A 24113-nucleotide genomic window follows, 5' to 3' on the forward strand; every position below is an offset into this window, starting at 1 on the left:
GTTGAAACATTAGCAGTCAAATGCTTTCTGTGACTTCAAGCTACGAAGAAAAAGGGCAAAAAAAAAAAAGCTGTGATGGTGGCTCTTCCTTCTTTCAGCATCCATACCCAACAGAAGACGAGAAGAGGCAGATTGCAGCACAGACGAGTCTCACCCTTTTGCAAGTGAACAACTGGTAAGATGCTGTAACCCTAACAGCCCAATACGTGCTCCTTTAGAAGACAGAAATGTGCTCCAAAGTCCAGATGTGCACATGTAGAGCAGAAAGACACTGATTCAACTTACCGTAGGGGACATACAAGTGGAGGCTTTGCTTATATTGCTTGAATTCACTGGAGCTCCTCAGTGTATTGCTGACACTTTGACTCCATCTCCTGGTCATGTACATCAAGTACACCTGAGACTACATAGCATCACCCTTCCTGAAGGTCTTGTTATACAGTCCCCTCCAAAAGTATTGGAACAGCAAGGCAAATTCCCTTGTTTTTGTTGTTCACTGAAGACATTTGGGTTTAAGATCAAAAGATGAGTATGAGACAAGAGTTCAGAATGTCAGCTTTTATTTCCTGGTATTTACATCTAGATGTGTTAAACAACTCAGGACATACCACCCTTTGTTTGAACCCACTCATTTTTCAAGTGAGCAAAACTATTGGAACATGTGACTGACAGGTGTTTCTTGTTGACCTGGTGTTGCCTTTAAGGTTGATTATTCAAACATTAAATAGCTCTGCATGTTTAAACCTATAAAGACTGAATTTCTTGTTAAAGAGGATAAACCAACATGAAGACCAGAGAGCTGTCTATGGGAGAAAAGCAAGCCATTTTGAAGCTGAGAAAATAAGGAAAATCAATCAGAGCCATTGGACAAACATTGGGCATAGCAAGCACAACAATTTGGAATGTCCTGAAAAAGAAAGAAACTACTGGTGTACTGAGCAACAGACGTCGAACAGGTTGGCCAAGGAAAACAACAGTAGTTGATGACAGAAATATTGTGAGAGCTGTAAAGAAAAACCCCAAAACATCAGTAAGTGACATCACCAACGACCTCAGGGGTGAAGGTATCACAATCCACTGTTCGAAGAAGACTCAGAGAGCAGAAATATAGAGGCCATACCACAAGATGCAAACCACTCATCAGCAGTAAGAGTCGGAAGGCCAGATTGAAATTTGCAAAACAGTACAGAGATGAGCCGCAAAAGTTCTGGAACACAATCTTATGGACTGATGAGACCAAGATTAATCTCTACCAAAGTGATGGAAAGGCCAAAGTGTGGAGAAAGAAAGGAACTGCTTATGATCCTGAAGCATGGTGGAGGTAATGTCATGGCTTGGGCATGCATGGCCGCTTCTGGAACAGGCTCATTAATATTTATTGATGATGTAACTGATGATGGTAGCAGCAGAATGAATTCCGAAGTGTACAGAAACATTTTGTCTGCCAATTTATGGAGAAATGCATCCAAACTAATCGGGAGGAATTTTATCATGCAGCAGGACAATGACCCAAAGCACACTGCCAATAAAACAAAGGACTTTATCAGGGGGAAAAACTGGAAGGTTTTAGACTGGCCAAGTCAATCACCTGACCGTAACCCGATAGAGCATGCATTTCACCTCCTGAAGAGGAGACTGAAGGGGGAAACCCCCCGAAACAAACAAGAACTGAAAGAAGCTGTGGTAAAAGCCTGGAATAGCATCACAAAGGAAGAATGTAACAGTTTGGTGATGTCGATGGGTCGCAGGCTTGAGTCTGTTATTGCAATCAAGGGTTATGCCACCAAATATTAAATGTTATTTACTTTAAGATTATTTGTTCCTTTACTTTTGCTCACCTAAAAATGCTGTGGTGTAATACAAATGGTGATATATCCTAAGTTGTTTAACGCATCTAGATGTAAATACCAGGAAATAAAAGCTGACATTCTGAACTCTTGTCTTAAACCCAAATGTCTTCAGTGAACAACAAAAACAAGGGAATTTGCCTTGCTGTTCCAATACTACATAATACAGAGGACTGTATACAACCGGTGAGCTACAATATTCTGGCCCCCCTGCCTGATATACTGTTTGTCTGCCCCATGCTGCCTTGAATTGCAGAAGCACACACACCTCCAAACCTCTGGCTTGAGTTTCCAGATAGAAAATAATATTTGGCCTAAATTCGGCCCACATCCTCAGTCTTTTATGGTCCAATGGTGTCGACTCAGGACAAGTGAAGTGGTGCCGCCTGATCATATCCACGTATCTACCAGACATGGCCCAAATCTGCATTTTCTTTGAGCCTTTGGGCAACGTCTGGCCCTCACAACACTAGCTGTAACCCATCTGATGACATTTGGGAGTGGCGGATGTAAGAATTTCGAAAGTCGGGGACTATACAGTGGCCACATTTAAAAATGAGGGGCCGAAATATATATCCATAGTCAAGGCACAATTCTTTTCTTAGTCAAGAGTTAATACGGCACGCTTCTCACTTATAAACACTCTTTTTGTAAACATCTAAGTTGAATTTGTTTCCTTTATCTTATTCCCCACAAGATGTAAGCACAGCACCACTACACTTATAAGAAATATTTAGCGCTCGACTCCATTAACTTTTACTCATCTGTAAAGAATCAAGCCACCAGTGACCGAACCGGGTCATCTCAGAGGCCGGTCAGATTTCAGCAGGGGCCAACCCCTGGTTCTGCCCATGTATTTTGGCCCCACGTTGCCAATACAAGATATGCCATAACTCAAGTTAGGCCCAACTCTTTACTTTTGGAACACATCTGGCCCACGTAACACTTCCCAGTCCCATAGCTGAGCTTTTAAGCTCTTAATAGTAGCCCAGATGTGTCTGCCATCTGGGTTGAAACTCACACTGATGTGCATCTTCCTTTTTGTTTACTCTCGGAGGTAGAAACTTTTTTTAGGGTTGTGTAATTTTTTCTAAAATTATGGGTCTGGCACCTCATCCATCTTCCCTGTCTTGTCCTTACAGGTTCATCAATGCTCGTCGGCGTATCCTCCAGCCTATGTTGGACGCCAGCAATCCAGACCCAGCTCCAAAAGCGAAGAAAATGAAGTCCCAGCACCGTCCGACACAGCGCTTTTGGCCGGACTCCATTGTGGCTGGAGTACTGCAGACGCACAGATCTCAGACAGGAAACAACTCAGAAAGTAGGCCAACAGTGAAATTCCCCAACACACACAAACACACCCCAGCTTATTTTTCAAGGTCCCAAAGAAGAGAAATTAGCAGTGAAGAACTCCGATCATGTAGGTTTGAATCTAAGCCACTAGATGGCACTGTTGCCCCCCTTTTTCTTTATGTGACTTTATAGCAAAAGTCATGGGAAAAGATGACAATATTCCAAAAAAGAAAAAGACGTGTCCCACAGGAAACAAGCTGAGTCTAAGCTTGTTTCTAGAACTAGTTTCAAGTCTCTTGAGAACAGGCTCGATAAAGAAAAATGGGTTTCACTTTTCTGTCACCAAGGAAACAGTCTAGTTTTTTAATGCCTTGGCACAGAGTGGATTATGGATTTAAGTTGCTGGGTGTAATTTATTACCTGCTACCTCTGCACTTCAGCTGGTTAGATAAAGACAGAACAACGTGAGGAAGCAAAATATATTGTCCGTGATAAATATTGCTCACATTTATTATTTGAACTAAATAAATTGGCTCTATCGTGTGACTCATGTCTGGATAATGCTCGACAGTAATGTCACTGTACTGTGTCACAGACCCACTGAGTATGGACAGCCTGCAGTCGCTGTCCTCAGACTCAGCCACCCTGGCCATGCAGCAAGCCATGCTGGGAGCCGATGACTCCATGGATGGCACAGAGGAGGAGGACGAGGAGGAGGACGAGGAGGAGGAGGAGGAGGAAGAGGAAGAAGGGATGGAGGAGGAAGAAGAAGAGGAGGAAGGAGAGGAGGAGCATGACAGGGGAAGGCAACTGTTGAGCAGGGGAGCTGGAAGGAGAGATCTAAACATGGAGCCCAGAGAGGAACTGGAGTAATCTTACAGGGAGAGGGGCTGCATGAATTTTGACCTTAGCTGTCGTCTTAAAAAGGCCCCGTTCCCATTCAACTAGCACAGCTCTGATGCTGAATGACTCCTGAGAATATTAGATCTTCATCAGAGATTTTTCTGCGGAGCCTATCAGAACCATTTACCATCCACATCACGATTGTAGAGGACGAAATATTAGTTTATTGATGAATTTGTGTTGTTGCATTTTATCACAGTATGTTTCCATGCCGTGAGCTATTGAAATATCTGGATATTAGCACTTTTTTTTTTTTTTTTGTACTCTACAGCGATTACTGTTTCTGGAAAGAAATGGCACAGGAAATGAAAGGTTGAAAAGAAAACTGTCAGTTTTAAATGAAGGGCATTTTTAAAACCATTTCCGTCTTTGTTGGAGGCTTCCAGAGAAAGGACATTTTGGGGGGAAACAATGAAATGCTGCACAGGACAATGAAGAGTAGTGTCACACATCAAAAACCTTATAATCTTTGCACAGTAAGAATTTTTGATGGTAGGTGGAAACAGCTACTCAATCGAATGTAATAGCTTAGCACCTGAAATTACAAACAAAAAGGGCTGCAGGTTTTTTGTTTAGTTTGAACAGTTCCTTTCTCATAACCGAAAGAACTCTTTATTTTCAACTGACAGTCCACACTTTTACTTTTCAGCTAATGTGTCATTTCGCTTTCCCTGAAATAAGTGTGAATAGCCAAGAGGAAGAAGGGGAGGGTTGTGTAATGCGATGCAGAAGTGACGCTGGAATCATTCACACCTTTTAAAAAGTCTCATAGGTTCTCAGGTTGAACAGCACACTCGTACGACGTGTTTCTTCCTTAAGGAGCGAAGCACTCGATTCACTGCTGCAGCAAATCTTTTTTCGAGCATGACTATCTTAGTTTGGATTTTTTTTTCTTTTACTGTGAGCAAAACAAAATTAAAACAAAACAAACAAAAAAAAACTGACTGCACATATAGTTATGTATATTGGATTTTCCTATGTTTGCATTCTGGTGTTGAAGGTTTGCATATTTATTCAGTTGCGTGTGCGTGCGTGCGTGCGTGTGTGCACGCCCTCAGAGAGTAGCCCAAGGAACAATTTGACAGTTTCTGATTAAGGCTGTCAAAGTAAGTTGTAGCCATGTACATATGTACGTGACTCCAACTATTGACTTTTTCTGAAAACAGCCCGTGTATTTTTGTGACCTTGTCACTACAGACTCGACACTGAGAGGAAACACACAGAGAGGCGACTTTGGAGTGGATGACGAGTCTTTTTGGGGTTTTTTCAAGCGTAGGACATTTTTGAGGAAAACAAGAAGAACAAAGTACTAAAATCTCTCGTTCCGTTTTCTTTTAATGCTTTTGGAGAAAATTGTGTATCAGTTTGAGCTCTCCGTTTCGTCTGGAACACACGAACGGAATCACTCATTTCCAATGTGAAAAAGTCTAAAAAAAAAAGAAAAAAAAAAACTCATGTTATATTGAATGTCCTGTTCATTGTGAAGTATGTTGCTCATGAATATTCTTTTCTCAATTGCCTTTTTTTTTTTTTTTTTTTTAAACGGATCTTCCAGAGCAAGTGACTGACTAGGGTGGATATTTCTATTTCATTTGTACACATCGTTGTCAAAATCTATTGTGTTTCAATAGACCAATTTTATTAATTAAAACATTTAAAGGTACTTTTGATTTATTGAAGTTCTTCATTTGATTTTTTTGGTTTAACCAACATGGTCTTCATTTTCCCATCATTTATGTAGCTCGTAATCTAAATCGCTGTAACATGCCCACCCAAACTCTTGCCTGTCTACAAAGCCAGTGAGAATAACAGCAAAGCTTTGGATCACAGTTTTCTGAAGTGTGGGTTCTGCTTCCTGTTCCGCTTTTTTCTTACGGGGCTTGTACATGATGAACTGTTCTCTCGTACTTTTTCTGCAGACCTACAAAAAGACTAATTGTAAATGTAAGGATTGAATATTTTATATCTCCCACCTTTGTTACATTCTCCTCCTTCTTGCAGAATTTCTGCTTGAAAGAATGTGAACTGTAGTGGCCATACATGACCCGCTTGGCGTAGCAGGGTAGTGAGTGGATTCAGGTACCTGTTACACTGTTAGGAAACAGTGTTTGCATGTGGGCTCAAAATCTGCCATTTCTATTCAATTGTTACGAAAGAAAACTCCCTTTAGACTTTGAATTCACATCATTTTATTGATTACAATTCCATAAGGACTTTATGTGTTGCATGTCGGATGTGCAGAGAAGCCTGTTGCTTTGTCTGAATGTTGAGAGCACTGTTCGGTAAATAAGAGGATTGGTGTTCAGAATCAGGATGTTGCTGTAACCTGCGGTTTCTTTTTGCCGTCTTGACACCATGCATACAGGGTTAGATCCGCTTTTGTTTTCGCTCTCCAGTTTTCTCCCACAATCCAAATATAAGCATGTTGGCTGTTGGATGTCTCTAAAAGTGGCCATAGTTCAAAAGTTTAAATGTTAGCATGCAGCTATTCATAACCACTTTACAAGAATGTAATCGAGAACATAAAATGTTCCCGTCTCACAATTTGTCAGCCCCTTTTCAACACATTTTCTTACCTAACTCCTCACTCGCTGATGCTTTGTCACTACAGACTAAGAAATCACATCATTTCATCAATTACAACTCCAGAAGAGCTTCCGTGCAGCATGTCAGATGTGCAGAGGAGTCTGTGACCTTGTCACGTGGTGGTGAGAGCCCCAGTTAGGTGGGTAAGACTAGAGCTTGGTCAAAAGATAAAAATTTTCATGCAGTTGGTTAAAGTTAAGCAGTGAAAGTACTTGGGTAATGTTACTTAAAGTAGTTTGATACACAATGGTCTGATGTTCAAATACATAATAAATTTCAATTTATTGCAAAAAGCCTGCATTTTCCACACAATGTGGTGGCAGCGCTCACTGCAACTGTTGGGTTCCAGCTTGGGAAGCCCTGCACACTCAGAGGTACCCCCTGCATTCAAAACCGATGCGGCGGGCTCTTGATCAAATGTCAACATGTAACAAGTTGGGACAGCACTATGACAGTGGAATGGTTTTGCTCTGTAAACAAATGCAGCTATTACAAGATTGGGCGGACCATGCTGTGCACCTGTGAGGATGTATCCACACGTCGCATATTGTGCTTCTTCACTCTATTCTTTTACTTTGTTAGGGTTAGGGTTAATCCACTGCTGTCATTTCTCAATTAAAAGGAATGTTGACATAAAAAATAATTACTTTGCGTTTCAAAATTATGACACCTGTCCTAACTTTGGCTTAGAATTAGTTAGTGGTTCCCAGCTGTTAGCTATGAGCTGGCTAGCTAGCATGTTTAGTTTGGCTAACTTTGGGTTTTTCCAGTCATCGCTTGTCATGTATTGTTTTTGGACTCTTTGTCAATTTGAATACAATACGTTTGAGTGCTCTTTAACGTAAAGCAGTTTTAGCATTCTGGTCACTTCTGGTGGGTCCGGCCTCCACCTGTACTCCTACCAGAATTTTCTCTAAAAATGTCACATAGCCTCCTGTACTTACGCTTTTGTTTGGGAAACGAAATGGCAACAATCGTTTTATGGCACTTCAAATTTAGTAATCAAATATGTTTGTCTAGACTGACCAGTTTCCTGCAAGAGTGGAGAGTTACTTCAACAAAATATCTGTAGTAGCCTACTGACAAACATGTCACCACACTTAATCGCAGAAAGTAACATTACATCAGATCCATTCAGATCACCAATGTTCTTCCCTCTGTGTCAAATACCCTCAAACTGTACTTTCCTCTCTGTTAGATTTGTCATAAATGCGTGTAGTCAGAAACATGCCTGCTTGTATGGTTCAGGAGCAGTGCTGTTGCTCTGAGGTTGAAGTGCTGTAAAATATAGAATCAGAATGACAGGGGCTGAAAAAGCCACTGGCAATGGTTCGCTTGTTTGAAGTGGGCCCTCGCCAGCGTGCTTCACAGCGCAGTTACAGCTCACCAACACACACATATACACACACATTGCTGCAAGGCCCACTGCTGAGTACTGGAGGTCTTCTGTAGTCGGTGCCATCTGGGCGCCTACATGCTCCCAGATGAGTTCTCTGTAATTACAGCCAGACCCGGCTCGGCCTGGTCCAGCCCAAATCCAACCTCTCATTTAGTAAGGAACTCCCTGAATACTTAAAGAGCTTGCCGACACTGGGCAGTCCTTTAGAGAGACGCTTTGGCTCAGCAAACCAATCGTATCAGTATAGAAAACTGGAAGACTCAAGGTAAGGAGACTATAGCTTTCATCATATGTTTAAACTTCTGGTTTTCTGTTATAACTACAGATTTACAAGCATTCAATAAAATATAGTGAAGTATAACTGAAGATAAGATAAGTGTGATGAAGGTCAACAGTATTATATGCGCTTTCAGCACAGAGAGAACACGCTATCCTCCTTTGCTATCTTTTCTCCTGCATTGTGTCCTAAATAAATAAACCTTTTTTTTTCTTTTTTCTTTTTATCACTGGCAGGTATTTACAATGTCCATTGCTCAGGCAGCGGCCAAGGCCATGCTATCTGATGCCCTGCTGCAAGACAGCTCGGGGATATACAGGATGACCCACCTGGAACTGGAGCTTCCTTTGGACAAGGTCATCAAGTATGTGTCTGTTGGCCTCCCACTGATGCTGGTGTGCATGGCCTTCGCCCGCGAGATCTCACTGGGTGAGCAACTCTCTGCCTCTATGCTGCTTTTAATCAGCAGGAAATTTGTTTTGTATTTCATTTTCTTTTACCCGTAATCATATCCTATATTCACGAGTGCTTTTATTTTCCTCCATGCTGGCGTTTTGGCTTTGTAATCTTTGTTTCGGCAACGCTGTGCAGGCATCATGTAGCGTTTGCCTTTGAATCCCTTATCATTTACTTGCTAAACTGCATTTAGAAAAAAACTGCGTTAAGGAGCAACATGAAACATATCAAAATAAAGACCCTGATTATTTTCAAAGCTCATCAAGTTTGATTCGTAGTCATTAAAAAAAAAAAAAAAGGAAAACTCAGCTATAGTCGGTTGCTGTCAGCCCGAATGTGTTTTATTTCAGAACTGAGTGAAAATAAGGCAAGTGATCATGTCTTTATGCTGAAAGAGAAACATTCAGGGTCTTAGTCATCTGAAAACTTCTACACCAGGAAAAAAAAAGACAATATATGAAACAATGTTATAGCCTGTGTGTTGACAGTCATTCCAAAACCAGAAAAAGCACAGCTGGCAATCCAAAATATACATGCCAAGTTCAATATTATGCAAGTCTATTGTTAAGACACCGAGTCCCTTGACTTTGAGGTAAACGTCTTCGTTGGTCTGCAATCAGCCTGATGCTCCTGATGCTAATTACCACAGGGGATGATTGAGAGCACCGTTCCCTAACGCTGGCACACTGTAATTACAAGGCAGAGTTCTTCTGTGGCAGTTCCCCTCTATTTGAGTCAAATGAGAGGATGTGTTGATTAACCAGGGGGGGGGGGGGGGGGGGGGGGTGGAGGACATGGTGTGGTGGCGGAGTGCGCTGCTCATCTTATGGATCCTGGCTGCCTATCTGCTGGGTTGTCAGTTTCATAACAGTGCTTGATTGCACTGCTGTGTGGAGTCTGGTTTACTTGCACCTGCTCTCTGAGCCAAGAATTCTTGTACAAGGCGCAAATGTGGGGACGATCTGCCAAAGTTAATTGGGGATTGGGAGAAAGCGATGGGAGCAGTTGCAGAAATTTCAGCTCCCTCTCTTTGCCAAATGGCTCAGAGGAGTGAGAAGCTGAAGGGGAGAACATTTAGATTTCACGAAAAGGCATGAGCTGTTGTTTCATATTAAGAGCGATCTGGCAACACATATGCCCACACGTCCTCTCACAAGCAAACAATAAGTAGTGGATTCCCACGGCTACAGTAGACATACTATGTTCCCGGTTAGTTTTATTTGGTCAATTAATTTCAAGTTTATTTTTTCTGTAAATGAGATTTTTAAGATGGAAAATCTTGTGTCCTGACCAAGAGGCAGCACAGAAACGCACATGCAATAGACTTACAGCAGCCAATATGTAGGTAAATTTAAAGAGTTAGCCATAGAAACTAAAGAATTTCTCCATTTATTAAACTTTTATACAAAGGTTATAATATTAAACTGACTGTGTGGCTCTCATTATTAAGGTGGAAAATGAGATTAACATCTTTTCTCATTTGGCTATAAACAAAATATACTACTTGCTTTGCCACACAGAGACCTGATTTCTCAAAACCTTTATAAGTATAAAAAGAAAAAAAAAAGAAGAAGCTTGGTGCTGTCCATAGTTAGTATGTTTTTATATTGTTATGTTTGATTGATTAGCTGTAAAACCAGGCAAATAAAAACGAGGGAACATGCATGAACAAGTGCTCAGAGCATTTTCCTGCTCAACACAGGCTCCTTTATCAGGGCGAATTACTGGACTGTGGTGGGAGAAAGATTGGCTGATGTCTTCTCTCCTTTGATTGGATAATAAACATCTTCAGTTGGTGTCCTTAACAGTAGTAATAGAAGCAATGGTATACAAGTATAGTAATTGTAGTAGTTGGGTGGAAACAGTGGTGAAAGGTAGATTGTATTAGAAGTAGTTCTGGTAGTAATGGTGCCTGTGTAGCCTGTAATGTCAGCGTGATCATAAGTTGTGCGCTTCCACGCAGCTTTAGTTGTGGCTGTGGTTGTTTAAGCTAATTTGGCACGTAGTTGTTATAGCACTGTAAGTTTTAGTGCTTAAATAGTAGGGTTGGCTACAAGTACAACTAATAGATATACGAACCTGACAAGCTAAAGTCAAGTAAGAGTTTTGATTTAAAACCACATAGTTAGGTTTAGATGGGACAAAATACATGCTTATGGTTAGAAAATGATCCATTTGTAGGGCCTAAATATTTCACTGTGCGATGCATCGGTTTCCCTATCAAGTCACAGGAACGCTGCCCTGCACAATATGACAGCGCAGGGAATTTGTTGCCATGTCATGACTTCTACCCACTACGGTATCTTTTGGAGACGACAGCTATTACATGTTTTTTGGTGAGAATGAGTTCTTAAAGATGTTGTAATGGCAGAGACTGTATGACAACCTCAATCCCCAACACATTCCTGCCACTTCCAAGTTTGTGCCTCAAACAAAAAGAAGTGTGGCCTCTGAAAAGTTTATCGACTGTGTTTTTGACTGTCCTTAAAATAAAGTGCGCACAAGAACCAGACAAAGGAGAGAAGACATTACTCACTGCCCCTGCTTTTAAAAATAGAAACGAACATGACCAACTATATGTTTTCTTTGACTTCAGTGTCAGTCTAAAAATACAAGCCGTACCGTCGTCTCTTTAAATACATTCATAGATGGAGATGTAAATGATTATATTTCATCATTATCTCAGCTTCTATAATTATGTTATAGGTGTCACTATCAATAATGTTTATGTGTTGAAATGTGGCTGATTAACTCCTCGCACATACAGTACACGCCTATAGGATAATTGGACCATCTTGCCTATAATAAGAAGGCTGACAGTCGGGAGAAATCACATCCTGACAGTAAATTAGTGGCTCGATGTTTCTACTTGCAGCGGAGCTGGGCAGCTGTGGAGGATGAGGGTGAGGAATGTCTCACAACCTCTGCGCTGAAGTAGGTGGGACACAACGAGGGTGTGCCCCATCCCAAACCCACTGTTAAAGGGTGGAGCACCCTCAGTAAATGACATATGAGTGTAGAGTGTATTTAAGTGGTTGGACCATATGTGGTAATATCAAGGTGAACTAAATATACGGGTAGAGAAGAGAAAAATTGGAATGGACGCAGCTATGGGTTCTAAATGCCAGGTTGCCATTTGGAAACATATGATTTCTCCAGTGCTGTGTCTGTATGACTGGAAGGAAAAGGGCATGTACAAGCTTGGATCTATGTGTCTGGTAATGGACCTCCAGCGCTGAGTGATGTGTTAATTTATGTTCAAGAGTTATCAAGTCATAGGAGATGGCTCCCAGGCAAATTATACTGTAAGATCAGTGGAAATTGCAGACAGCAATTCCCCATATTTGCAGACGATGTTACAGCTACAGATTTGATTTACTTTATTTTTCAGGGCCTCAGATCAGCTGCTTCACGCCCACCAATTTCACCGCCAAGCAGGCCAGCTATGTAGACACGTACTGCTGGGACTCTCTCATGCATCATGAGTTTGACAGTGATGGGAACTTTGAGGAGCGCTCTCTCTGGGTACACAAAGTGAGTGTAAAGTCTCTGATCCCTTTACTTGTTATGCCCACCCAGAGTGAAAAACTTTTTTTCTCCCCAGTGTCACTTGGCAAACCTCAGCTGAAAGTGTCACCGTATATTTTTATTAGGGATTTTATTTTCCGGAAACATTTGCCAAATATTCAGAGCCTCATTTGTAACATTGGCTTGCAAAGCTATCATTTATACCAACATTCTCTGCTTCTTTCAACTCTTTCCTGCCACTTTGTTTTTTGTCATTCCTCCTTATGTATTCTCCTTTGTGCCATTTTTCTCTCATTTTCCTTTCAGATGTTTCCCTACTCTCTCCTGGCCATGGCCGTCCTGATGTACCTGCCGGCTCTAATCTGGCGCCAGCTTGTCATGCCCACACTTGGCTCAGACCTGCTGTTTATAATTGACGAACTGGACAAGTCATACAACCGCTCGATCCGATTGGCCCAAAGCATTTTGGATATGCGACAGAATACTAAGAATCCACTTACATTTCAGGCTGAACTTCAGAGGTAAGAGTCCTATGACAATTGGCTCATAGTACAAATATGAATTGTTTTTTACAGCGCCCTATCTGATAATAGACCCCCACATCCCAGCCTCATGAGAGTTCGATCATGCGCAGGCGAGAGGAAGCCTGGTTGACTTAATGTTTACAAAGTAACTGTTGTTGCACTGGCAAATAAAGATTTTATTGTGTCACTTAAAAAAGGGAAAATGTGTTTTCAGAGAGTAAAATTACGAAACTTCTCCATTTGAACCTACCCTTTAAATAGCCTGGAGTCTTAACCACAGCATTGTTGGTGTGACGGAGGGCAGCTCCTTGTAACCTAAAGTAGAAGACTGTGATTGTGTTTGGAGACGCCCAACTGTATGAAAATAAACTTAGTGCCTACTTTCTCCTTCATGTCCAATTGCAGGGCCAAAAGGAAGCGATACTTTGAGTACCCCCTTCTGGAGAGATACATGCAGTGCAAACAGAACTCTTACTTCCTGGTTAGCATGCTTTTCTTGCGGGGCTTCCTCCTTCTGATCTTCATGACTTCCGCCTGCCTCTATCTGGCTTACTTCCACCTCTCCGCCTTCCTGCAGGATGAGTTCAGCTGCTTCGTCCGCACTGGTATTCTGCGGGATCAGACCTGGATTCCAGAACTAGTTCAGTGCAAGATGATTGGACAGTTGGTCTTTCAGGTGATAAGTGTGGCCAACGGTGCCATCTATGTCCTGTTGGCGCCCATTGTCCTGTTTAGCCTCATTCGACTCTTTGTTTGGGACACCACCTTCATCTCTGTCTACGAGGTCCTCCCAGCCCTGGATCTCCTCAACCGTCGAAGGCTGGGCTGTCCACTGAATGACCTAAACGTCCTCCTGCTCTTTTTGCGAGCCAACGTATCTCATTTGAAGTCCTACGGGCAGGTGAGGGCGTTGTGCTCTCTTGCGCCACCACAAGTGGGCAACGCCACTGCAGGGCAGGGCTTACATACAATGCTGACTCAAGAAGAAATGGAGGAGCGTGAAGAGGCCGCAATGGAGCTCGCAGAGGAAATCGGGGAGGCCAAGGAGGAGGGGAAGCTCAACTTGGTGGATATCATGACCATTCTGGGAGCAGCACAGGGGAGAGTGGTGAACTGCAGTGAGAAGAAGCCTCTGGTGGAGGAAAATATGACTCTGGGTACCACAACACTTATCTACACACTCAAACGCATTCTTCTCGTGGCTATTTTCATTTTCATCATTTGGGATGTACAGAAAATCATTCAGTGACATCCAAACTATGCATACTGGTATATTAGCTGTGCCCCCTTCTTACAGAATAAGGTTAAATTTAGGAAGACTTGAGGTATCAGTTGAAGAAACATTTGCAACTTTAAGTAGTGAATCCACAATAGTTTTTTTTCTTCTTTTTTTTTCTGAAATTGAGGGACCTATATTTCTAAAAGAGTCTTTCAAATCCCTGGTTTATGTAGAAGAGATAGATTTGTGGTACTTCCATGCCCTAACTGCCCTCTCTGTCTCTTCACAGAGCCAAACCACCAGGGGTACCATGAGTTGAAGGAGACTGCACCATTTAGTCATTACTAGGCCTTCAACGGACTGAATCAATGTGATAGCAATGAGGGGTGGGGAGGTATGACAACAATTGGGTTTCTGGGTTCTGAAGACACATACATACACACACAAAAGCCTCTTTTAGAATTACAGGGAAAACGTGTTCTGACTGGAAATGTCAGTTGATATGGATTTTTCAGTTTTCTGCTGCCGGGCACCTGTAGCTGTGCCACTCTCTCTGTGGTGTATTTCTATGAAGGAAGGCCATGTGTCAAATGAAAGTATTGAAATGACAGTGACCGTTGCAGTTACGCTGCCAGAAAACTATTTGTAGGCATGTGAGAAACAGACATTCTTATCTCAGATTACGCAGCATGAGCTGCATGTCAAGAGACTAAAATCATGTCCTGCAACAGCTGTGGATTTTTCTGTCATTTTCTGTGACTTCTATTGTGCATTCGTTTAATAAGAGGTTACTGAATATTATAAATTATGTACTTGCTTTTTTTTGTTGTTGTTGCTGTTTGCTTCTATTTTATTCTCACTCCAACAGCATCACATACTGCCGCTTTGTCAGGACTCCTCTCCTCATCACAAATAAAATCAGAAGACAGCCTTTGGTCTTTAATTCATACGGGACAAAACGGCCTAAAATCATGTTAGCAGGCGAGAGTAACTATATGTGAATTGTAAAAATGGTATCAACGAAGGTGCAGTCGCGTTGTCAAAACAGTGTATTTTAGCCCGAATCATGACGGTTCTCTAGCCTTAACTCATGTTTATGTGAAAGGAGGTGTTCCGTTAAAGTGTTCCTGTGTTATTCACTGAGCATAACTCAGAGATGAAAAAGCCCTTGTCTTATGTTGATCGGGATCTTGTGTCAATGCACAAATGATGGAAAATGCTGATGCTACCATAATGTCTGACCATTTTTCTTTTGTCATTCAGGAAAACCAATGCTAAAAGACATCTCGTGCGTAACTCAGAGATGTCAGTGAAGTCCTGGCAAACTAGCAGTATTTGACAACCTGAGAGGAGAACTTGGCCGCCAGTACATTGAGTTTTTTTTTTTTATATGTACGTTTGTTTGTTTTTGTGTATGATGAAAATCTGTATTCTATGTATTCCAAATAAATTAATACTGTTAAACAGGCTTTTCCTGTCATTGGCATCCTCTGCAAATCTCACTACAAGCGTGTCTCTAAATTCTGTTCATAGTGCTGAACTGTATGCTCACATTTACAAGAGGGAAGTCAGGTCTGTGGTCAAAATCCCTTAAAGGAATGGTTCGGCGTAAAATGATAATTTGAGCATCACATGGTCATGCCACAAAATTTATATGGGTGATGAGCCTTTCTCCGAAAGACCGCGGCATTCCGAAGTTGGCTAATTTGAAGTGTTTTGTTAGAAACGCAGCCAATGCAACTGTACGGGGCCAATTTGGAAAATATAAGAAATGCAATGTAAAACAAAACAAAAAAACTCACCTTTGTCTATTAGCGACACAAAATGTCTTTTAGATGACAAACAGGTGTTTTCATTCGGCATATCTGTGCCTAACAGTTCCCACTCCTGGCAACAGAAGCTCTCCTCCTCCAACGGCATCACCTCGCAGCACTCGCAGCTACACCACCATGTACCCCCAGTACGCGACCGAGCAGAAGCGCCCACTGACGTTTGCTCCGCACATCTCTGTTGTTCGTCCCATTCCCGCAACTCCTCGTCTGTATATTCGGGCTCAAACAAGTATGGTTGGCCTTCAAACGCAAATGGCTCGTCTTCGAAAAAACTATGGTCGTCTTCTGCCATATTTGCGTCTCAGCCTCCCTTTGATAACTTGAAGCAGTGGGCCTACATCCGGGTCAGACTAGGAGTTGGAACTGCCGGTGATGCCTCAAAAAACACTAGCCAGTGAAAGGCTGTGTGGTCCGATGAACTTCTCTGTGCCTCGGTTTGCTTGACGAGGCCTTTGTTATGACACAGCTGAAATATGTAGCGCTTTTGAGCTTGTTTATCGCGGAAAAACAACCGATTTCTTATATTTTCCAAATTGGCCCCGTAGCTACAGTTGCATTGGCTGCGTTTCTAACAAAACACTTCAAAATAGCCAACTTCGGAATGCCGCGGTCTTTCGGAGAAAGGCTCATCACCCATATAAATTATGTGGCATGACCATGTGATGCTCAAATTATCATTTTACGCCGAACCATTCCTTTAACTGTGTAATCCCCAGATGATGCAGCAAGCATGCATCCGGCGGATGCGAAACGTTCAGCATCCAGATTCGACTGTGCGAACTAAAAGATATTCAATGTCATATTTTGTTCCTCTTCAACCGAATAAACCCAGAGGCACCACTGTAGCGACACTGAATTACCAGTGGAGTAAAGCATGCAATTACTTTGACGCAGTCAAAGACACAAAAGCAGCCAAGCCCAGTGGTTAATGGGGATGGCTAGTTCACAGCAGGAGCGCAAAGCAGACACATGTAATGAGCGAGTGCCTTCTTTGGATGTCCAATTAGGATGTGTGTTTTAGGATGTCAGAGGACTTAAAAAAAAGTCTAGGTTTTGTTGTTCTTTGTCTTGATTTTTTTATCAGTGTTATCTGCTCCATGGAGCACTTTATAGTTTTGTCTCAGATATTTCTTTGGTTCAAATACTGTAATAGAAAGACTCTCAAGCTGCTTAGATATCTCCTCAATCTTGTTTTTTTCTCAGCATCAGCGGATGTTATATCCCATGCTCCATCTGGTAAGAAGAAAGAAACAGACAGGAAAATTATGACAATGATGAGGATAACGAATTAGCTTAACTCTGTGTTTCAAATGCAAGCTATCTTTAATCAAAGCTGGAGACAAAGGCAAAAGCATAAGCATCTGCTCTCTCTTCAGCAGCATTGCTGTGCCTGCTGCAGCTGTCTGGCTTAAGCCACTTGAGGGCATCATTAAACCATGTTCAAACTGAACTCCCTGTATCCTTGGATAGCTGCAACATAGTAATTTAGGGCTGCTTCACAAGTGGGGTCACTGATGATATTTATAATTCCTGTAATCACAACAGAAGAGAATGCAGTCCTGTATAAATCAGCGTTATCATACATTTACCAGGTCCAGACTCCATGACCAGAGCCTGTTAAAGCCTGTGAGCTGGAGCCAGTTTCAAAGAGTCATTATGTGTGAGGATGCTGGTGCTGAGGTTGGAGCGATGCCTTCTGGAATTGAGAATTTGCTGGCAATCTTCAGCTATGTCAGCAGGCTGGACATCGACTCCCCCTGTTTCCCCCCTCTGTGTTCCCCAAATTATTTGGCATGGCGCTGACCCCTAAAAGCTGGATTTGACTGAGAGTAATGTTCTTATGTTTGGCAAATAATAACGATGAGCGTGTTACCAAACAACAGCAAAGTGATATCACTGGGTTAGTGCAGCTGGATTCAAGTGAATGAACTTGTTCTCAGCTTGTACAGATTTCTGCCTTAATGAGACAGCGAGAGCTGAGAGAGACAGAAAATGTGGGGAAAACAATTACTGCATTGAGATTCAGTAAAGATCCAGTAATTGAATAAAGGGCTTACTCTGCAGGTTACCTTTTGTAACATATATTCCTACAGAAGACAAGTGCTGTGTGCTTTGTTTTGCACCTCTGTGAAAAATACGTCAGTCAACATGAAACAAGGTATATGGCGGTTTAGATAAATGGCAAGAAATGTAGAGGTAAGCGGGGTGGCACACTCTGCTGGGTCGGCTTGTCTTTAAACAACAGTTCCACAGAATTTGAGAGCTGACGAAACCAATTGCTGTAGTTTTGAAAGCAAAATGTTTCCCATTCTTGCTTGATATTTATTCAGCTGCTCAACGGATCAGGGATTCCCTGGTCTTTCTTTGCAGGCAGGCCGGGTTAGCACCTAGAAGAAATGCTTTAGTAAAAAATGCAGACTGCAGTTGGTCTTTTCTGGATTACAGCACATGTTGCCTCAAAACTTAAATGCAATAGAAAGCATTAATGTTGGTTGTAAACTGTGAGATGATACCAGGTCCCTTTGCTACTGTTCTCTCCATTTAGGCTTTTGTATCTATGTCTAACTCTATGTACTTAATAGCACGTGGACCATGTACCTTAGTTCTAACCCTAACTATTCACAGGTAAGAGTGCTGTAGAAAAGTAAAGACATTGTGCAGGACATGTGTCATGTTCTCTCTTGCACACTAATCCAAAAAAGATCCACGATCACACTTCCACAATCACCTCCAACCTCCTTAGAAACCATTCAGGTCAAGTAAAACCCAGAGAGTCATATAAAGGGATGTCATGAGCACATGTAGTGGCATGTCAACAGAATGATGTTAACATCATTAAACTTAATGAAAAACTTAAACTTAAACTTAAGCTGTTCCTGCATAGGAGAACAGAGTTAGGGAAACTTGAGACTTTATTGTTAAACGTCAGCATTTTGTGCTGTGGACCAATGTAGCTATTCATCTGTCATGAGACTGAGTTGCGCCTTCACAGATGTGCAAGTTATCCATTCCATTGAACCATGCACTGATAACCCAGATGGTCCCTCTCATGCGTAGCTCTGGGGACTGACCTGCAGTCCAACCGTTTGGATTTGCCAGGTGACAGGATCATTTTCAATTTAAATGAGCTCAGACCCAGATCACTCGACAACATTTCGGGACCACGTTTGTATAAGTTTCTTTGTTTCACTGTGGAGTTTTACCTTGAATTTGTGAAGCCAAGACACGTATTCACAGACAACTGACTAAATGTTCCTGAGCCCGAGCAGTGACTTCTACCACAGAATGATGTTTGCTTTTAATGCTGTGTGAGTGCCTGAGGAGCCAACTGGTTCCCCAGCACGTCCCTTGCATACTAAGATTTTTTTTTATCTTTTAATGATATTATACACCATATGTTATGAAATATGTAAAAAACAAATTTGGGATTTTGTTGTTGAGAAACATTTTCACAAGTTATTGAACTGTTTGCTGCTGCACTTTTGCACAAACCACATCCCTTAAACTAAAACACAGCCCTCTGGAAACCTCTGGGTACTTCTCTGGGTTCAGAAGGGCAACTACTCGTGTGTGATTTGTAGCCATTCAGATCAACAACACACTTGAACTGCTTAAACCATTGCACAATTAGTGGCTGGTTTAACACCAAAACTTGCCCTTCCCTGCATGGATCAGAATGCTGTTTGGTCTGAATGTTTTTGTTACGGTTACAGTCAGATAGCTTGGAAACTGTCAATATGGATTCTTTCATGACCGTGATTCAGTAAATCTCTGTGGGATGATCATTTTATACCTAATCATGTCACTAGCCTATTGCCATTTATCCAGTTACCTCCAACAGATATATATATTTTTTAATCATATCACAACTTTTCAAATCTTTAGTTCCACTTTTCCCAACTTTTCCAAGTATTCCAATTTACTGCATTGTTCAACAACACTCACTATGCTTGCCAGACTAAGCAAACACAGGCTCTGCCATATCTATAGCAGACAATACCTCACTATTAGAAGTCTTCCATTCGTCTGGCAGAGGGGTGAAGGCAGGTTCTTGAGTATATTTGCTTGATCTTGCAACTGGCATGATCTAAACCCAGTTTTATAAAGCAGAGAGCCAAACAGCTTGCATACTGATCCGAGACCAAACATCATTCTTTTTCATTGCCCTGATGAGGCAAGCTACATATCAACGTGTCACAATCTGACAGCTGTGATACTCAGGGAACAGATCAAAGCTGGCGATAATGCTTGAAGTAAAGGTGGGAGACTGAAAAACTGAGGCCATGAAGTTGTTGGAGCACTACTCAGCCAGTCTCCCTAACCTGGAGTTTTTATGCTGGTCTCTGCTGGGTTGAGCCTGCTTCAAACATCATTCAGAGCCTTTGTACAGATTCTCAGTCGTTCAAGTGATGGTAATCCCAAGTGCTTCAATACATTTGATGCTGTGGTCTCCTATGCAGCGGCTTCCTCGGGGTGGGGGGGCGCTGCGAGCAGGATAAGAACAGACTCAACAGCCAGCTCGGTCTGGGGCTGTCCCCTGGACTCCATTGGGACGGTGGGGGAGAGGAAGGCTCTGGCCAAACTGTCCGCCATCATGAACAACACCTCCCACCCTGTGCATCGGACACCGAGTGCCTTGAGCAGCGCTTTCAACAACAGACTGCTACACCCCAAGCGTAAGAAGGAGCTTTTCTGCAGGTAACCACAGCTGCTGACGCTGCTACTGTAACTTCTGCAATATGCATAGTCGAGACCTTCAGTATAGTTGAGACTTTCTGCATCCTCTACCTCTAAACATACAGTATATTTGTGCCACCAACAACAGGATCCTCTGGTAAAGGTGTCTTCTTTTCATCCCCATTGCCATCTGCCCCCTCAGACACAGGCAAAGACAGAGAGGGTTTTTTTCTGTTTATAATTTGGATGCCTCTCTGGGCTGCTGAAGGGTGGAAGGAGTACCACCAGAGGTCCCACAAATCTATGCCTGTCGCACGGAGCCTAGTAACCCACAGGAACGGAAGCATCATTTGCCCACCCATTTCAGTGTCTGGCACATCAAGGCCATTAAAAAAGAACAGATGGATCTCTACATCAGAGAGTTTTGTTTGCTGTTGTGATGTTTCAAGGACCAGGTCCTTCTTCACACGATTAGTTTTAGTCATACAGAGCTGCCCTCTTAAATAACCACAAGCTATAAAGACAAGTTTTACGTTATACCTGCTCATAAATGCAGATAAAAATACGGTGATACAGATCCAGATCTTTCACCAGCTTTGGTGCAGCAGCATAAAAAGTCAAATACGACAACAACAGACCCAGAGCTGTCGAGAAGTTCAAATCTTAAATCGGACAAAAATGGGACAACATATCTCTCCTAAATGTCCAACAGCTGGTCTCCTCAGTTTCCAGAAGTTTACAGACTGTTGTTAGAAGAAGAGGGAACGCTAGACAGTGGTACACAAACTTCTTTTTTATGTCAAATGATGCCATCAAATTTGAGATATTTCACAAAATAGCAAAATGTCTCACTTTCTACATTTGGCACCTTTTCTATATATCCTGTTGTGAATAAAATGTTGGTTTATGAGATTTGCAAATCATTATATCCTGTTCTGATATTTGAACACAGCACCAAGATGAAATCCAAAGCACAGAAGCATAAAATAAAAAGTGGAACGTGGCAGAGGCCTCACATTGAAGAAATATATCTAGTTGAATGATTTAATGTATCAAAGATGGCAGCGAAGTCAAATAATAATAGCCCTATTCGGCATTGTCTGCACGCACAGGAATGTCATTAGTCATGCTTAGTAATGTAGCCTCAGTAATATATCAAATAGTTTGTGCCCTTCAACCAAGGTGGGTCATTGTTCCTTAACAACTTTTTCAAAAAAGGATGTTGTTGTTTTTTTTAAGATAGTTTTGGTATACCTAGCCCATCACCTGTAGTCAGTTTGGCCTTGCATTTGCCTCTGGTGAAAAAACAAAGAAAGAAACGTCCCGTGTTCTTTATGATTTAATGTGGTTTTAACAAAGGAAACTATCTACAAGGCTGATCCTCACTCGTAAGAATGTGCTATTAATGTGTTTGCTCTGAAGATGGGGAACCTCTTTGATCAACCTTTGACTGCGCAGAGGTTAAGGTCAGACCCCAATTAGTTAGATGTCTGTGATATTCTGTGAGTATAAAGCGCATGCTACTTCATGCAAAACTGGAGCTGATCAAATTTTAAATAAAGCTGCGGTGTCCTACACTCTGTTACACAATTGATCCGCTGCAGGTCACCTTGTTGTGCAAATGGCCACGCGATGAAGACGGAGCCTTAAATTAAAAGTGATAACCGCACAGAAGAAAAAAACACACACATAAGCAGCTCTTTGTTGCTGTACTGAGTAGCCTTGAAAAGCTGCGTTTAAAAGTCAATACAATTAAGATCCGTAAAATAGGGTGCATTTTAAGGCTGAATGCAGTGTGCAGTTTATAGGGGGAAAACTTGAAAAATCAGCACTATGCTAAGAATGCTTTTTGAAACATTCCATTATGCATCGGGCTAGTCACCTGTGTCGTGCTGCTGAAACACATCTACTCTGGAAATAACAGCCATACTGGTCTCTCTGAAATTCGAGAAATAAGCAAGGCCTCGCAATGCCGCAGTTTAGACATGCAATCACTGCAGACACCGTGAAGGCCAGCAAGTTCCTCCTCCACAGACAACGACTGCAAAAAAAGAAGAAGAAAGAAAGTCCTAAATTGAACATTTTGCACCTAAACTTTGCACTTTGTTTTTTTTGCATATCATTCAAGCTGATACATCAAAATAACCATGTGAGTAAGGATGAGAACCAGTAGTTCTCAATAGAAGGTTTTGCTCTGATTCAGCTCTACCACTGTCCCGTCTTTCATTCGACTTTTGGCAGACTCCCTCAATTCAGAGCTGCTCAACAACCTGAACAGCTTCTTCGCATGCTTTGAAGCACAGAACAACACTTCCCCACAGAAGACACCACCCCCTCCTCACGATCAGACCCTGCGTCTGTCTGCTGCCAGTGCAAAGAGGACATTCACCTCTATCAACAGCCGCAAGGCCACAGGTCCAGACAACATCCCCGGTCGTGTGCTGAAGGACTGTGCAGAGGAGCCCAAGGATGTCTTCACAGACATTTTTAACACTTCTCTGAGGCATGCTGTTGTTCCATCGTGCTTCAAGGCCGCCACCATCATACCTGTGCCGAAGAAATCTGCTCCATCCTGTTTCAACGACTACCGTCCTGTGGCACTGACTCCCATCATCATGAAGTGCTTCCAACGGCTAATCATGTCACACATCACATCCATACCTACCCCAACCCCCACCCGGGACCCCTACCAGTTTGCATACCGAACCAAACAATCTACAGATGCAATTTGCTCTGCCCTCCACACAGCCCTCACCCACCTGGACAAAAAAGACTCGTATGTGAGAATGCTGTTCATAGTCTTTAGTTCAGCATTTAACACCATAATCCCACAATGCCTCATCCACAAACTGGACAATCTGGGGCTCAGCACCTCACTATGCAACTGGCTGCTGGATTTCCTCACTCAGAGGCCGCAAGCAGTGCGTGCCGGCAACAACATCTCTAGCAGCATCCCCCTGAACACAGGGGCCCCCAAGGCTGTGTGCTCAGCCCCCTGCTCTTCACCCTGCTGAAACATGACTGCTAAACATCCTTCAGCACCAATCACATAGTGAAGTTTGCGGATGATGGGTCTCATCACCAAGGGCGACGAGACTCACTACAGGAAGGAGGTCAACCTTCTGACCACGTGGTGCAGAAACACCCATCACCTGCCACTGACCATCGATGGTGCTGCTGTAGAGAGAGTGAGCAGTACCAGATTCCTGGGGGTGCACATCAGTGAGGACCTCTCCTGGAACACCAACACTGCAGCACTTGCGAAGACAGCCCAACGGCGCCTCTACTTCCTGCGCAAACTGAAGCGAGCGAGTGCACCACCACCCATCATGTGCACATTCTACAGAGGCACCATCGAAAGCATCCTCTCCAGCTGCATCACTGTGTGGGGCGGGAGCTGCACTGACTATAACAGGAAAGCCCTGCAGCGCATAGTGAACACAGCAGGAAAGATCATTGGTGCCCCACTCCCCTCCCTACAAGACATTTACAACACCCGCCTCACCCGCAAAGCCAACACAATTGTGAGCGATACCAGCCACCCCGCACACAACCTGTTCAGCCTCCTGCCC

General features: G+C 42.6%; 1 protein-coding gene across 1 annotated transcript in view; it reads left to right on the top strand.

The window, feature by feature from the left end:
* pknox2 (pbx/knotted 1 homeobox 2) overlaps positions 1-15400 on the top strand; it is a 122933-nt gene extending 107533 nt beyond the window's left edge. The window contains exons 10-16 of the mRNA XM_075486516.1: positions 99-175; positions 2990-3168; positions 3736-4010; positions 8518-8734; positions 12153-12295; positions 12596-12810; positions 13219-15400. Of these exons, the coding sequence (XP_075342631.1) occupies positions 99-175; positions 2990-3168; positions 3736-4010; positions 8518-8734; positions 12153-12295; positions 12596-12810; positions 13219-14062 (1950 nt within the window). The 3' untranslated portion in view covers positions 14063-15400. The remainder of the gene's footprint in view (positions 1-98; positions 176-2989; positions 3169-3735; positions 4011-8517; positions 8735-12152; positions 12296-12595; positions 12811-13218) is intronic.
* The last annotated feature ends 8713 nt before the right edge of the window (positions 15401-24113 follow it).

Source organism: Odontesthes bonariensis, chromosome 16, assembly GCF_027942865.1.
Source record: "Odontesthes bonariensis isolate fOdoBon6 chromosome 16, fOdoBon6.hap1, whole genome shotgun sequence".
Lineage (NCBI taxonomy): Eukaryota > Metazoa > Chordata > Actinopteri > Atheriniformes > Atherinopsidae > Odontesthes > Odontesthes bonariensis.